General features: G+C 57.6%; 1 protein-coding gene across 1 annotated transcript in view; it reads right to left on the bottom strand.

Annotated features, from left to right (window-relative positions):
* Window positions 1–13423, bottom strand: part of PPL (periplakin) — a 28602-nt gene extending 15179 nt beyond the window's left edge. The window contains exons 1-7 of the mRNA XM_032704141.1: window positions 13324–13423; window positions 3169–3268; window positions 2357–2511; window positions 1774–1894; window positions 1147–1272; window positions 716–757; window positions 426–587 (exon numbers count right to left, since the gene is read on the bottom strand). Coding sequence (XP_032560032.1) covers window positions 426–587; window positions 716–757; window positions 1147–1272; window positions 1774–1894; window positions 2357–2511; window positions 3169–3268; window positions 13324–13385 — 768 coding nt within the window. The 5' untranslated portion in view covers window positions 13386–13423. The remainder of the gene's footprint in view (window positions 1–425; window positions 588–715; window positions 758–1146; window positions 1273–1773; window positions 1895–2356; window positions 2512–3168; window positions 3269–13323) is intronic.
* Window positions 13424–15749: the final 2326 nt, after the last annotated feature.

Raw genomic sequence — 15749 nt, 5'->3', positions numbered from 1 at the left:
AATATTGATCTCTGTGCAAAGAGGAGACCCTGGCTATGTCCTGGGACTGAGCGATTCTGAAAGGGCTCAAACAGCTTCACAAAGCAAAGTGTGATGTTCCCCCACTGCAGCTCTTACTTTTCCCTCCCTTGCAGATGTTGCTGAAGATGTGACTCTTGCCAAGCCAATGCTGAGATAAGGCAGAGGAGGACGAGGAAGCTGCTACGCTTCCTCATCGTGTTACCTTTGGCAGAGGTGAGGATTAACCTTACCATCCACATGCTATCAGCCGGACATCTCAGTGCTTCATGATGCACTGGGGGAAACTGAGGCACGGGGGAAGGGACATTTCCTGCCCCCATCCAAGTCTGCCCTGTCCCCTGGTGCTGTGCCCACTCCCCTTGCTCACAGCCCCCAGCCGGTCCCCACCCATCCAGTGCACGGACCTCGTACTGGCGGCGCCGGCTGGGATAGTCCAGGTTGTGGTCACTCCAGTCGTAGTGGGTCCTGTCCTTGGCCTGCTGATCCAGCCAGTAGAGCTTGTTGGTGCAGCGCTGCATGTAATCCTGCAGTGAGGTCAGATCCTGCTGCCGCTGCTGGGAGCCAGCCTGGGAGAGGGCAGAGGGGAGAGCTCAGCACAAAGCTCCTCTCCGTGGGTCCCCCAGGGCTGCCTGGACACCCCAGCAAGGGACCCCCTGCAAGAGGGTTCTGCCCCCAAGATCTCAGAGTCTCTTACCAGCAACTTCTGGTATTTGGCTTGGAAATCATTCAGGTATTCCTGGTAACAGAGGAGAAGCAAGGCAAGGTTTAGGAGTTAGGCAAGGTTTAGGAGTTAGGCAAGGTTTAGGAGTTAGGCAAGGGTTAGGAGTTAGGCAAGGGTTAGGAGTTAGGCAAGGGTTAGGAGTTAGGCAAGGGTTAGGAGCGGTCTCTGGAGAGCGGTGGTCTGGCGGGGGCTCGAGGGTGGAGGGGAATGTGGTTTTATGATGGAGCAGGATGTGAGTTTATGGGGTTTGTCTCATTGTAAAGCTGTCCAGTGGTGGGTTCTGAGGTTGGGTTGGATCTGGGCACCCACCCGACCTGCTCCGGGCTGAGGCAGCTCAGATGGTGGGATGCCCCCCCTTCATCCACAACCCTGTGGGGCAGCAGGGAAGGGGCAGGAGAGCTGACCTTGCTGCCATCCTTGGCCATGTGTGGCCCGATGGCCATGACCTCGTTGTGGAAGATGTTGTGCTCTTCCACTTGGCTGTTGACCAGCGGCAGGTCGGTCCCGAAGCCTTTGCTGCTTAACACGTCCTGTGGCACAGAGGAGTTGGGGTCAGCCATGGGGATGGGGTGAGGGGGCCCTCACCAAGAGGGGAACTCCTCTTGGAGGTGGCCACGGAGCTGGGCTTGGATGGGCTCCAGGGCAGGTGCCCAGGAGCACATGGGTGAAATGGCTGTGCCGGAGGGCAGCCGTGGGAAAGCCAGTTTGAGAGTTTAACCCTGTTCTGGCTGGAAAGATGTGGGGAGTGGGATAAAATGATAAATAAGGGATGAGAGGTAGAGCCCAAAACAGGTGGTGACTGGGGACACTGAGGCAAGGCCACCTCGAGCACTGATTCCTGGTGCCACAGCACCTGGCCTTGTCCCATCACCTCTGCCCCTCCCCTGCCTCCTTCTCATGCTGTTTGCTGCTCCCAGCATAAAAGCTGCCCAGAAGTTTTCCAAGAGCCTGTTTCTCCATGGGGAGCTGCACCAGGTCCTGCCCAGCTGGTGCTACTGGCCGAGCAGTGGCCCTGGTGGTCCCGTTGGTACCTGTTTCTCCTCAATCACTGTTGACCAGTTGACCTGGGGCTCAATGTGCTGCAGGGGGAAGTTGTAGATTTGCTCATGCTTTGCACGCAGGTTTGTCACTCGTTCCTTCAGCTGCCGGATGCTGCGGGAAGGGAAAGATGAGGGTGGGATGCAGGATGTGGGCATGGGCTGGCATTAGCATTGGTGCATCCTCTCCCAGGCCTCCATGGAGGGGGAGCTCTCCTTAGGGAACCCCAGAGAGCCCAGGCAGGCTGGCAACAGCCACGCTGTGCAATGGCTGGGGAGGGAGAGGGCAGAGATTCCTGTGTTCCCATCCTCTGCTCACATGGTGTGGGCTCAGGGCAGGCTGGGCCTGGGGGGCAGTGTGGGGCACAGTGGAGAGGTATCACTCCACCATCAGCAGGGGCAGCCTCCTCACTTTACATGTGCCCAAGGATGGCTGTGGGATACACACTTTAATGGGAACTGGGATGCAGAGGAACCTGTAGTGACCCCACTGCTGCTGGCAGGGGCAGAACAGAGCCCCTGGAGAAGTGTGTGCCCCCTGAAGGGCTCTGGGGACAGCTGTCCCTGGTGTACTCACTCCTCTGTGATCATGTCCCCCTGGGGATGTTTCATGTGCCGGGCGATGGCCGCGTCCCCATCCAGCACGTAGAGCAGCTTGTCGGACTCCGAGAGCCTCTGCGCTGTCAGGTCCTTGTACTGCGCCAGCTGCCCCGCCTTGATCTTGTGCAGGTCCTGGGGAGGGCACAGGAAGGGTCACCAGGGGCAAACAAGTGGTATCCAAGAGGTCATCCCACCCTGGGCAGTGGAGGTGGGCGGGGCCTCTGCTGTCTCCCATCCTCCCGTGATGTGTTTTGCTTTCCCCTCACCTATCACAGAGTCATGGGATGGTTTGGATTGGAAGTGATATTAAAGATCATCCGGTGTCCACCCCCTGCCATGGGCAGGGACACCTTCCACTAGACCAGGTTGCTCCAAGCCCCATCCAACGTGGCCTCCTGAGGAAGGGCTGGGGGCTGCATCACCTGCAGATGCATCACACCCTTTGGAAGAGGAGGATGGTTCAGGCCCCTCCGCCTCCATCCTGCCTGCTGGGATGCACATCCAGGGTTGCACATCCCCACTCTGCACAGTGCTACCCAGCCATGGGGAGGAGGGAATTTTGGGGCCCAGTTGCCTGTTACACCCTTCCACTCTCTTTCCATAAGCCCCAAGCACCCCTCAGTTACAGACCATCCCACCCGGGTAGCTGCTGCGGGGATGGGGAGCCACCCACATGTGCCATAGGAGAGGAGATGAAACCCCAGGATCTGGGAGGGACTGGGGCAGGAGGGGGAGGGCAGAGGGGGCTGCTCAGAGGAGGCCCTGCGTGTGGGACCATGGCTGGCTTACATTTTGCATTCGGGAGTCGGTCTCCACGATGTTTTTCTCCACTTGGTCAGCATTTTTCTGCAGGCGCTCTATGAGCTCGGTCAGCTCTTTGCTGGAGATGCTGGGGAGAAAAAGGGGGTCCTGTCACCCCACAGACCCGGCCCCAGCCCTGAGCTGCTCCCGGGGGTGCCCACAGCGTGCTGTGACCCCGGGGGTGGCCGGGGGCCAGCCCAGCCTGCCAGCCCCTGCAGCTGTGAGTGACTCACTGCTGCCTCTCCAACACTTTCCAAAATACTCCTGCTGTGCCGGGAGGGGGGTGGGTGGGGGATGTGGGAATGGGAGCGATGCTGTAGGTGAGCCTGAGCCTCCCTCAGCTTTGAAGCAAGAAAGAGAAAAGCTGTTTGCAGGGGACAGGGAGAGAATCATAGAATATCCTCAGTTGGAAGGGACCCACAGGATCATTCAGTCCATCTCCTGGCCCTGCACAGACACCCCAACCATCCCACCATGTGAGAAGGAGATGACAGAGCCTGAGCAGTAGGAGGCCCTGGGTCCCCATGCAGACAGGTGAGGTGGCTCTTTTGAGGCTGATGCCCATCCCCTGGGCACCCCTGCCCACAGCCCTGCTGTGCCCCTCCCTGCCACGCTCAAGGCTTCCTCCTCTGCGGGGAATTACTCACAATCTAAACCAGATAAAGAGGTGGGATCACACACCCTGCACCTCTTTCAGTGCTTTCTCCCTTGCTGGGCACTGTTTTTTCTCCCAGAGTGACCCTGGCCTGAGCCTCTCTGTTCACAGCCAGGCTGGCAGAGAGCAGGGCCAGCCCAAATATTCCCATCCGAGAGCAGGGAGGGCTGAGCTGGAGCAGAGGCAGAACAACCCGTGACGCAGCTTTTGCATTGCTGGGGTTATTTTAAACATCTCATCTCCTTGCTGTTGCTTTGGCTGCGAGGAGAGGCTGCAGCACAGCAGGGCCAGCTCCAGGGACCGTGTGCCAGGCACTGCCCACAGAGCAAGCAGAGAGCAGGGCATGCTCCCCAAATCCCTGCAGCTGGAGAGTGCACAGAGCTGAGACTGGTGGCAAGGCTGGCACTTGTGTCCCAGCTGTGCTGTTTTGCCATGTGGGCTTAAGCCAAGGCTTGGCTCAGTCCAATCCCAACCACCTACAGAGTGGAGATAATGAGTCTTAATGACCTCGTTATGTGGTGGCAGAATTAATGTTATATGGACCTTGGGAGTGTTAACTGCTGTTACAGGAGCTGAGGGCAGTGGGGCAGGCTGGGGAGAGCAGGGCTGGCTGGTGGAGCACCAGCATCCCAGCTCAGCTGGATCATGGCATGGAAGGCTCCTGCGTCCCCAGGTACAATCACGGAGTTATTTAGTTTGGAAATGCCCTGGAAGATTATCAAATCCAACCATTCCCCCAGCAGTGTCAAGGCCACCACTAACCCATGTCCCCAAGTGCCACATCCATGTGGCTTTTAAATCCCTCCAGGGATGGGGACTCCACCACTGCCCTGGGCAGCTGTGCCAGGGCTGGACAACCCTTTCCATGAAGAAATTTCTCCAATATCCATGTAAACCTCCCCTGGCACAACTTGAGGCCGTTTCCTCTTGTCCTGTCCCTTGTTCCCTGGGAGCAGAGCCCAAACCCCCCCAGCTCCCCCCTCCTGTCAGGGGGTTGCAGAGCCAGAAGGTCCCCCCTGAGCCTCCTTTGCTCCAGGCTGAGCCCCCCCAGCTCCCTCAGCTGCTCCTGCTGCTCCAGCCTCTTCCCCAGCTCTGTTCCCTTCCCTGGACACGCTCCAGCCCCTCAAAGTCTTTCCTGGACCGGAGGTACCTCCCAAGGGACTCAGACTCTGGTGCTGAGCTCCAGGGCACATTCCCACCTGCCCTGTGTGCTGGTGCTTCAGTTGAGCAGAACAAACCAAAACCCAGCTCTGGGCTTGTTCCTCCCCACCTCAAAGCCTGCCCAGACTGCAGGAGCCTCGTAGCATCTGACAGCTCCAGGAAAGTTCACATTTCCCTGGGAAGTTCTGGTGTGGGCAGGGTTTACACTGATTTTTTCTTTTTATAGAAGCTGCATCATCAGGATGGTACTCAGAGGTTTGTGCCTGTCACTGTGGCTGCTCCTGCCTGGCACCTCCTGATGAGCCAAGGGATTGCCTTGCATCAGCACTGAACCCTGTGGGCATTCCTGAGCAAAAGAGCCAAGGAAGGGGTCGTTGGAAGTTGTGGTTGCAACGATTCCAAGGGTGATTCTCATTCTCTGTTCAACAATCCCAGCTGGAGGGTTGCAGGGCTGCACCAGGATGTGAGTGTCTGGATCCTGCTGCAGTGGTAGAAGCAGCTCCTCAAAACCCATTTTGGGGTTTCTTCCAACCCTCATCATCCCACATAAACCAGGAAAAACACCAGATGAAATCAGTGGAGAGAAAGTGGTTTGAAGTGGGCGACTGAAACGTGCTGCACGTGTTTGGGTGTCTTCAGGTGATGGTTGCTCAGACCTGGCACCTCCTGCATCCCAGGAGAGCTCAAAGCTTGAAGCCACCAGGGAACCTTCCTCATCTCCCATTGATGAACCGGAGGCCACCTGAGCTTTGAGGGTGGGAGAGGCTCGTTATCCAGGTGGGAGCTTGGGATGCTTCACTGCAAGAGCCAGGAGCTGGACTGGCACTGGCAGAGGCTCATTATCCAGCTGGGAGCTTGGGATACTTTGCTCTGAGAGCCAGGAGCTGGAGCAGCACTGAGTGGGGCTGGGGAAGAGCTGGAAGCACTTGCCAGCTCCTCTCCACATTCCCTGCCTTAGTCTCTGTGCTTCTGGCAAGCTCAAGGATGGATCTTCAGGGTATCAGTTTATCTACAGTATGGATGGAAAAACCATCCCGAAAATCAGAAGAGGTCTGGGACTTTTCTAGTTCTGGCTTTGACTGAAGCTTCTAAATTGTAGGGAGGAAATAACACTAAGCCAGGGATTTTCTGGGATCCGTGGCAATGGTGTGGTTCAGCCAGGGCTTCCCAAGCTGCTGCTGCTGATCTGGTCTGGCAAAACTGAGTCTGGAGCCTTGGCCTGGCCTTTGTGCTCGCTTTCCATCAGCAAAACTGATCCCAGGTGCCGGGAACCAGCAAGTGCAGCACCCAGGCCCTGACCCTCTTACTCAGGTCTGGCTTTGCCAGGCCGGTCTGGGATGGGGATGACGTGTCCAGGCAGGGATGTGCCCCCCATCCCCTTGTCTCTGCTCTTCCCCTGGGTCTGAGCCATGAGTTCTCCTCACCCCCGTTACTCACCCCTGGGGCTGTCTGTGCCCCGCCAGCTGCTTCCCAACCTGGGGGTGCTGCCCCTGGACATCCCTCCCACCCTCCCCTTGGCTCAGGGAACTGTGCCAGGGCAGAGCCACGCTCCGGCCCCACGGCACCCGGGGTGGGCAACATCCCTTCTCCACCCCTGCAGGGAATGGGAGCGGGTGTCGGGGCTGGGGGCAGAGGGGGGACAGAGGATGGCATTCCCTGTGAGGGAGGGGATGGTTTGCTTGGTAATCCAGAAACTGCTGCTCCCATGGGCAGCACCTGTGTGACCAGGGAAAAGAAAAAGCAGAGCTCACCTGGAGCAAGCAAGGACATGCTCGGCTGTGGGCACGGCTCAGCTCTCCTGACGCACAACAGAAGAGCTGTTTGCTCCCTCCACCTCTGAGATTTATGTGAGAGTCACCAGCTGAGGCTGTGGGACAGGGAACTCTCATAAAACCTCCCATGGCAGCTGGATCTCAAACTGCAGCATCGGGGAGTTGCTCCTCTGCCCCCCAGCCTGTGCTGAGCACAGCACAGAGCCCTGAGCAGGGAGGTGGGTGTGAGCTCCCACTCATCCCACTGCTGCTGGAAATGCAGGAATAACAAGCGTGCAGGAACAAATATAGAAATAGGAGAGAATGGGAACCTCTCTTGTAAAATCTCTCTTATTTCTGTGTTTATTTCTCCATAGTTATCACTTCTGTGCCACTTCATCACCCAACTTAGATATTGCTGACGTGAGAACATCAGCCCTATTAATCACCTCCTGTGCCCTCCACAGCTGGGACTATGTTGATAAATCACAAGGGTGAGTGTGATCCCTGCATCCATCTGGATGCCAAGCAGGGGCTGGGAAAGCTGAAGCCTGGCTGAAATCTCCATGCCAGGGGATGGAAGGGGTTGGCTTGCCTATGCCCTTCCTCTACTGTGAGGGGGAAAGATGCTGGAGTGCCAGGACAAGGGGGAATGGCTTCCCACTGCCAGAGGGAAGGGTTAGATGGGATATTAGGAAGGAATTTTTGGCTGTGAGGGTGGTGAGGCCCTGGCACAGGTTGGCCAGAGAAGCTGTGGCTGCCCCATCCCTGGAAGTGTCCAAGGTTGGATGGGGCTTGGAGCAACCTGGGCTAGTGGAAGGGGGTGGAATGAGATGATCTTTAAGGTCCCTTCCAAACTAAGCCATTCCAGAATTCCATGCAGGAGAAGCACAAAGTGATGGGCAAACCAGTCAGGAAGCCTCGGCCATCCTGGGACAGGTGTATGGATGGGATTTGCAGGACGTGGCTCTTTTGGGAAGCTGCTGGAAGAGCAGGGGATGCATCCAGGCTTTGGAGCAGAACTGCTGGCAGGGTAAGGCAAAGGGAAGCCAGGGCCAAAAAACAGGCAGGAGGGGCTGGTCAGAGCATGGAGCAGAGCTGGGGAGGGAGAAGGGCAGGATTTGGCCCCAGCCCAGCTGGGAAGGGCAGCACACGGGGGACTGAGCAGAGCCAGGATCAAAGGTGCCCAGGGCATGGCCCCTGCGAGGCTGAGGCAGAGGGAAGGGAAATGCAAAGCTGCTCTGCTGAAATAGATAAGGCTTTGTTTGAGAGATGAAAACAGGGAAAGAAAAAAAAAAAAGGCCTGGAAAAACTGGCTTTGCCATTTCTGGAAAACTTTAAAAGGAAAAAATGATCTCTCTCATTGAAAGCTGTGCTTGGCAGAAGAGTTTCTTGTCAATGCTGCCTTGAGCAACTGGTGCATTGCCTGACTGGGGTGAAGGATCTCAGGTCATTCCCATGAGGAATGGGAGGGGTTTTTTGGATTTCTCCCAGCTGGGGGGCCAGGAGGAGGCAGCTGCTCCATGGCAGATACTATTCCATCCATGTACCCCAATTCTGACCTCAGGTGATGCTCTGTTTTAGAGGGGCTTGGGTATTTCTGAGGGTTTAGAGGGTTTTCTTAGAGTTAAGTGGGGTGTTTTGGGGGGTTTTCTTAGGGTTTTGGTGTTTTTCTTAGTGTTTTAGTTATGATTTGTTGGGTTTGTTTTTTATTAAGAGAGGTTCTCAACAGACAAATATGATGATAATTATTGTGATATAGAAACTTTGCTGCTAAAATCTGGACTTTTTTTCCTCTATTCCTGCTTTTTTCTGTTTTTTTGTGGAAAGAGGCTGATGAATTTCTCACTAGGTTGCACCCTCACTGACAAGAGCACTTTTTGGAGCAAACCTCCCTACTATCAGTATCTCCAGGGTGTCCAAAGGTTTTGTGCTTGCTGGCTGGTGGTAGAAAATCCCTTTGATTACTCAGTTTCCATTTTTTCCAAACAAGGAGTTTATTTCCCTAATCCTCATCAAGGGAGGATGTTCAAATAGATATTCCTGGAGTTTTGACCAATCTAGATGGGAATGCTCCTGCTGGGAGCTTGTCCCATGAATCTGGGAGGGTTAATGGGAAGGGCTCTGTCCTGCTCAGTGATGCTGATCATGCCCCTGTCCTCCTGTTGGGAAACCTTCCCACCACAGAAGCTTCTCCTGCTGGGACAGCTCGGCCAGGGACAGGTGAGTTGGTTGAGCTTGGGGTCTGAGCACAGATCCTGGTCCTGCTTCCTGCATCCCGCCACTGGGATGGAGAGTTGGTGCAGCAGGCAGTGACCACCCACTGCTGCTCTCAATTCAATCCCCCTTTAATGTCCGTTTATCCAGATTTCATAAAAAACCACACCCATATCAGCACTGCTGCTGGAGGCCAGACTTTAGGAAGGACTAAAACTCCAGAAGGCCACAGCACACGGCTGTAAATGTCCTTAAAGCTCCTGGAGCCACAGCTCCCACTGCACAGAATTCCCTTGTGCTGCTTCTAAGGACAGTTTCACTGGAGTGAAACTGTGGCAGAACAGAGGACACGAGGGCTGGGCTCTGGCTACAGTAATTCAGGTTTGGGAGAGATTAAGATCTGGCTGAAAACTCGGGAGCAATGTGCTGTCTGTCAGGCTGCCCACGGCAGGGCGTAGCTGGACAGCAGGGCTGCTGTGCTTAGCCCAGCTTGCTTCAATTACATTTATCTTCCCTCGTAGGAATGGTGATATATTATTGTAATGTGCATGGAAATGAGAGCAGGAATAGGGCGGGCGATGGCAGGGCTCACTCTGCCCTAAGTACAGAGCAGCTCCTGACTCACCTGCTGTCTGGGCTCTGTGCTCACTCCAGCCCTTCCAAACAGCCTCTGGAAATGGGTGCCAGCCCTGCAGGCAGAGCTGTCCCAGCTGCCTGCACCCCCTCTTAGATGGGGAGTGGGTCTCCTGACACTGTCAGGGGGCTCCAGAGCTGGGAGCCCTCCTGGGTGGATGCTTTCACCAGGGGACCCCTGGATGAACATCTTTCCTGTTGCAGGAGGGAGAGTTTCAGCACCAACTCTGAAGGCTGAACTGTTTCTTATCATAAAATTATCAAATGGTTTCAGTTAGAAAGGACCTTTAAACACCCTTTCTCTTCCATATGGGAGCAGAGCAGAGCTGACCTCTTCCACCAGGATCACAGAATCATGGAACAGTTTGGGTTGGAAGGGACCTTAAAGACTATGTCATCCCAACCCCTGCCATGGGCAGGGACACCTTCCACTAGCCCAGGTTGCTCCAAGCCCTGTCCAACCTGGCCTTGGACACTTCCAGGGATGGGGCAGCCACAGCTTCTCTGGGCAACCTGTGCCAGGGCCTCACCACCCTCACTGTTTTCTTCCGCCCAAGCCTGGCCTTTCCAAGAGAGAAGCCAATGTCCTGTTTTCTAAGCATGGCAAGAGTTTGGGGAAGATAACGTGGAAAGAGGCTGATGAATTTCCCCCACACTACATCCCTATCCAAGGCCTCTGACTTCCCTTCCAGGGACACACATCTGTGCAACAATACAGTGGTCGTGGCCAGTCCCAGCTGAATCCCCAGGGCCTTATGATACTGGGATAGGGGAAGCAAGAAGGGCATAAAGCCACCAGGAAATGTCACCATCATTGGGGTTCCCCAGCCAAGGCAGGGAGATGCTCACACATGCTCAGGGCTGGATGGGGATGGCCACTGACTGAGTCCGAAGACCACACACCCAGGCCAGAGCTGCAGCAGATATGCTAAGGAGAGACTTGGACCCAGGTCCTGCTGGATGGGAGGCTGAGGGCCAGTTTGGGGTTGGGGCAGGGTGGCTGTCACATCCAGGAGGACAAAGAGTGTTGTTCACAGAGAGATTGCAGTGCCTGCCTTGGGCTGCACAGACTCACGGGGATCTTGACTTGCCAGTGCTGCTCATCAAGATGTTCCCAGCACGGGAAGGGCTCACCCAAGGCTAAAGAAGCCACCGAGACTCCCATGGCTCCTCATCAGGCTCTGACCCACTGCAGGACGACGTTTCCCGGGCAGCCCCTGCCTAACTGAGCTGTGCTCGTAGTCCCGGCTCCCTGTGCTGGCAGGACACTCGCCAAACCAGCGCTGGGTTAGTGCCCTGTCACTGTGCTGTGACAGCTCTGTCACCGGCAGCCCCTTGGCACCGAGCCCTGCCCGAGGAGCAGCCCCCGTGTCCCGGCAGGCGCAGGATGAGGCCGGGCTTAGGCGGTGTCGAAATCTCGGTCCCTGTTGACGGCGGGGGCGGTCGGTCGATTTTAGGAGCGTTGCTGTGTTTTTCTGGCGCAGAGCTGGGCGGGAGCCGGCCGGGACCTGGCAGTGCCTGGAGCAGGGGCCGGGGCGCAGCAGCTCCTCACTTCTTCGCAATCCTCCTTCAGCGAGTTGTTTAACCGGTCAGGCACCGGCTTCCCCATCTTGATGGTGGGGCTGTTTCCACACGGTGGGAGTGTTCCCTGGATTCCCAGATGTTTGTAAACTCCGAGGCAGGAATTAACAAATTGGGGCTAATAAGCACAGCCCTCCCCGAGGTGTGCGGGGACAGCCGGGGCGCGGGGAGGGGTGGTGGCCCCGGGCCACAGCCCTGCGCTGCTTCCTGAGCCACCACCAGCCAGAAAAGCAGAGATTTCAGCCTGGCCCGCAGACTTCAGAGGTGCTTTGGCACCTGCCCAGGGCTGCTGGGCTCCAGGCAGGGCGGTGGAGAGATTGTCTTCCTTCCTGAGCCCATCCATCTGCGGGTGAGGTGAGCACGGGGTACCCAGTGCTGACAGGGCTCAGAGCACAGCATGGGGACCCCAGCCCCAGCCCCAGGGTGGGCACCTCAGGGCCTGATGATGGAAGCACGGGGTACCCAGCACTGGCAGGGCTCAGAGTGCAGCGTAGGGACCCTGTCCCCAGTCCCAGTGCTGTGCTGAGTAATCAACCAGCACAGAGCAGGTCTGTCCCCTCCAGCCTCGCAGCATCCTGATGCTCTCGAAGTGCTGAGCTGCCGAGGTGCCAAGCCCAGGTGGGGGTGTCTCATTTTCCAGCCACCCACTAAAGCCCCTGAAGACCAGAAATGCGACTGGGTATTTACGCCACCCTTCACTCATGGGAACGCCGAGACCATCAGGGCTCCGAGGGCTCTGTGCCACCCCCGTCTCCTCCTGCCTGCGCTCCCCAGGGCAGATCTGGCAGCAGAGTGTGCCCCGGGCTTTGGGAGCCGGAGCCTGGGCGGCCCTGCTGAGCCAGCCGGGCTGCCGGGGGAGCCCGTCCCCGGGGCTGGAGCCGGAGCCTCAGCCCGACCAGAGGCAGCTCAGCAAATCCTCTGTGCAGGGCAGCACCCTCCCCTCGCGGGGAACACCCTCCTACGCGCCACAGCCCCACTCCCGTGGGCAGGGAGCAGCCAGGGGCTCCCCAGCTTGGAAGATGTCGGCGCCTTCTGGGCTGACTGGTCCCTGTCTGGATCCTTGAAGGCACCTCAGCTCCTGTACCATTTCACCAGTTTCCTTCCCAAAGGAGGATTTTTGGGAACAGGGCGGCTGTTCCGAGCCCACCATCCAGGACAGGTGCCGATGGACAGGGATGGAAAGGGGTGAACAAGCCACGGCCTTGAATCATGAATCCTTGAATCGTTCACAATCCTGGAACGCTCCACATGCTCCAGAGCCCCTGCAGCTCCTCTGGGAAACACAGGACAAGCTTCTGAATTAATCCCAACATCCACCTCTTTGGAAAAACGTCCCTGGTGCAGGCAGGGGCCAGGGACTGCCCACCATCCAGCCCAGAGTGGGGTCGAGCCTTCCCTGGGAGGGATTTTGACACCTTTTCCCTTTTATCAGCAACTTTTCACAGGGCACATTCAACAAACTACTCCTGTTTTTTTACACCCAGTACAACCGAAATGCACCCCCACCCCATCAGAGAGAGCAAGGAAACAACGATGGACCGATGGACTGAATACTTGGTCCCGAGGGAACAGGAGGATGAAGGCGCAGGATAACCAGACTACTTTTCCCTAAGACCCAGCACACATCTGGGAAGCAAAGGAACCTGTTCCCTGGAGCTGCTGTTCTGCTGTGGGAAGGGAACGGGGGGAAACCATCTCTGTGCCCCCACCTGGCACAGGAGGTATGGACCCGTCTTGGAGAGGAGCTGACACTTCAGGAGGAGGGCAAACATTGGGGTTCCCACACCTCGAGAATGCCCACTCCTCGGGGGGTTCCCACACCTCGGAGGGTGCCCTCATTCGCGGGTGTCCTCACCTCAGGAGGGTTCCCACACCCCAGGGTTTCCAGTCCTTAGGCGAGTCCACACCTCCGAGGTTGCCCATAGCTCGGGGGTGCCGACACTTCGGGGTTCCACACCTCGACGGGTTCCCACACTTGAGGGTTTCCCACACCTCGGGAGGGTTCCCACACCTGTGGGTACCCTCACCTGAGGGTTCCCACATCGAAGGGGGCCCGGCTCCGCCAAGTCCCGGCGCGGAATCCCCGGGGATTTCGGCGAAGCTCGTCTCGGGGTGCGCGGGGCTACCCGGAGCCGGGTCACTCACCTTTTCTTCTGCACGGAGGGGCTGTATTTCCCTTTGTTGCGTTTCCTGAAGAGCGAGTGCATCGCGTCCCCGCACGGCGCCCGCCGCGCTCCGCCTGCCCGTCCCCGCCGCCGCCCGAAGCCTCTGCGCCGCCACCGGGCCGGGCCCCGCGGGAGGCGGGACGGGGCTGCACCGCCTCTGCCTCCTCCTGCCTCCTCCTCCTGCCTCCTGCCTCCTCCTGCCTGCCGCGGCCCCCCCGCCCCGCAGCATCCTCCTCCCCCTGCTTTGGTGGAGCGCTGGCTCCCAGTTCCAGCCCTGCCCCAAAGGGGTCCCGGCAGGGTTGGACCCCCCCAGATGTGCAAAGTCAACCTGACACCCCCCGAGTCAGGGCGTAGCTGGGGAGCACCTTGAGGGATGATAGGCACAGAGGGGCAGGCACGGGCGAGGCTGCGGCTCCTCCCGGGTGGTCTCTGTCGTTAGGAATGACCAGTGCCCCGAGCATCCTTCCAGGGGCATCGGCGCTGCTGGGGCAGCTCCGATCCTGCGGGCAGTGCGGGGCCCCTCATGGCAAGAAAGACATCGAGGGGCTGGAGCGTGTCCAGGGAAGGGAACGGAGCTGGGGAAGGGGCTGGAGCACCAGGAGGGGCTGAGGGAGCTGGGGGGGCTCAGCCTGGAGCAAAGGAGGCTCAGGGGGGACCTTCTGGCTCTGCAACCCCCTGACAAGGGGGGGAGCCGGGGGGGGGGGGGGGCGGTCGGGCTCTGCTCCCAGGGGACAAGGGACAGGACAAGAGGAAACAGCCTCAAGTTGTGCCAGGAAAGGTTTAGATGGATATTGGGAAAATTTCTTCACTGAAAGGATGGTCAGGCATTGGCACAGGCTGCCCAGGGCCGAGGATGGAGTCACCATCCCTGAAGTGTGGACGTGGCACTTGGGGACATAGTTTAGTGACGGCCTTGGCAGTGCCGGGTTAAAAGTTGGATTTGATGATCTTAGATGTCTGTTCTAAGCTAAATGACTCCATAAGGCAATGAGGTGCCTCCCCCAGACCCCCCGCAGCCTAAGAGGTTTTGCTCACACATGCACACAGCAGTCAGCAATTAGGACCAGCCCTGGCCTTTTTATCCTGGGATTTTGTGCCCATGTGAGATTAAAGCCCTGATTGTAGCTTCCCCACCAGCCCCAAATCCTCTGCTGATTTTCATTCTGGGGGCAAGTCAGTGCACGCTGTGACCTATTGATCCCGATCCCCTGCGTGTGTCAGATCTCTCTGTTCCGGGGAGCCCTTAAAGAGGGCAGAGCCCTCCGGCCAGCCGGACATTCCCGCCTGGCTCCGGCTGCTCCTGCCCGGGCTGCTGGGAGGCTGCAGGTCTTGGCAGCGACAGCACAAGGCAAGTGTGTGTCTGTGTCTGTGTCCGTATCTGTGTCCGTGTCTGTGTCTGTGTCCGTGTCTGTGTGTTCATGTGTGTTCACAGGGGAGTCTCCTCCATCCCAGTTTTGTGTGGGTTGTCCTCTGGGCTACTTTTGGGCATGCTGAAGGCTCTGTGGCACTGGGGTGGTCCAGCCACGCTGCACAGCTTTGCCATTCCCCTCTCATGGTGAATTAGTGATCGGGAACAAGCTCAGTTATGTGGCTGAAATCCACAGCTGATGGAGCCGTGAGCCCGCTCAGGGCCAGGCTCGCCCAAAGGAACAGCACTCTGGGTGTCCATGGCCTCATCCAGCCTCATCCAGCCAAGCACCTCTGAGCCTTTGGTGAGCAGAGACACATTCAACACTCTCAGGAGCCCGAGGCTGTGCCGAAGGTGGATCTGGTGCTGGTGGGGGTGGTGGGGTCCTGCCAGGATAGCAAGTCCCATGGGATGTAACTGCAAGGAGACTTGCTGCCAGGGGGTGAGGCTGGAGCAGCCTGACGGTGACAGCACTTCCACACAGCCCCCAGACAGCTGGAATTGGGGCTGGGGCCTGACCCTGCACTGGCTGGGGCTGAGTTTCTGGGCTCTATCAGTTACTGGCCGTAGCAACTCTGTTTAATTATAACTGAGGTTACAGATTTGTCTTCAGGGCACCCAGCTTCCATGTTTGCTTCCAAGTAGATTGTGAGAATTGCCTAGGTAGGAACTATTAATCTGACCCCCAGTACCCATTGATCCCTGTGGGCTGGCACTATCATGAGGCTGGCACACTCCCTGCCACGGCCATGTATCCATGCCCATGCCGAGGAGCAGACAAGGCTTCCCCTATTTTTTTGGGGAGGAGGATTTATGGGGTTGCTGTGGTTTGTTCAGAGGCTGTGAGCATCCCCATGCAACCTGCCGGGGCAGCACCTGCATCCCCCATCCTCCCCACACCTGGCTCCAATCCCGACACAAGGGCAGGTGAGGAGGGAGAAACCCAGCCCAACTACTTTTATTTCACTGCATGAAGTTCTGAGTGTTCTCTAGAAACA

Source organism: Chiroxiphia lanceolata, chromosome 16, assembly GCF_009829145.1.
Source record: "Chiroxiphia lanceolata isolate bChiLan1 chromosome 16, bChiLan1.pri, whole genome shotgun sequence".
Lineage (NCBI taxonomy): Eukaryota > Metazoa > Chordata > Aves > Passeriformes > Pipridae > Chiroxiphia > Chiroxiphia lanceolata.
Note: the sequence above shows the minus strand (reverse complement) of the source record. Positions and strands in the feature narration are given on the sequence as shown.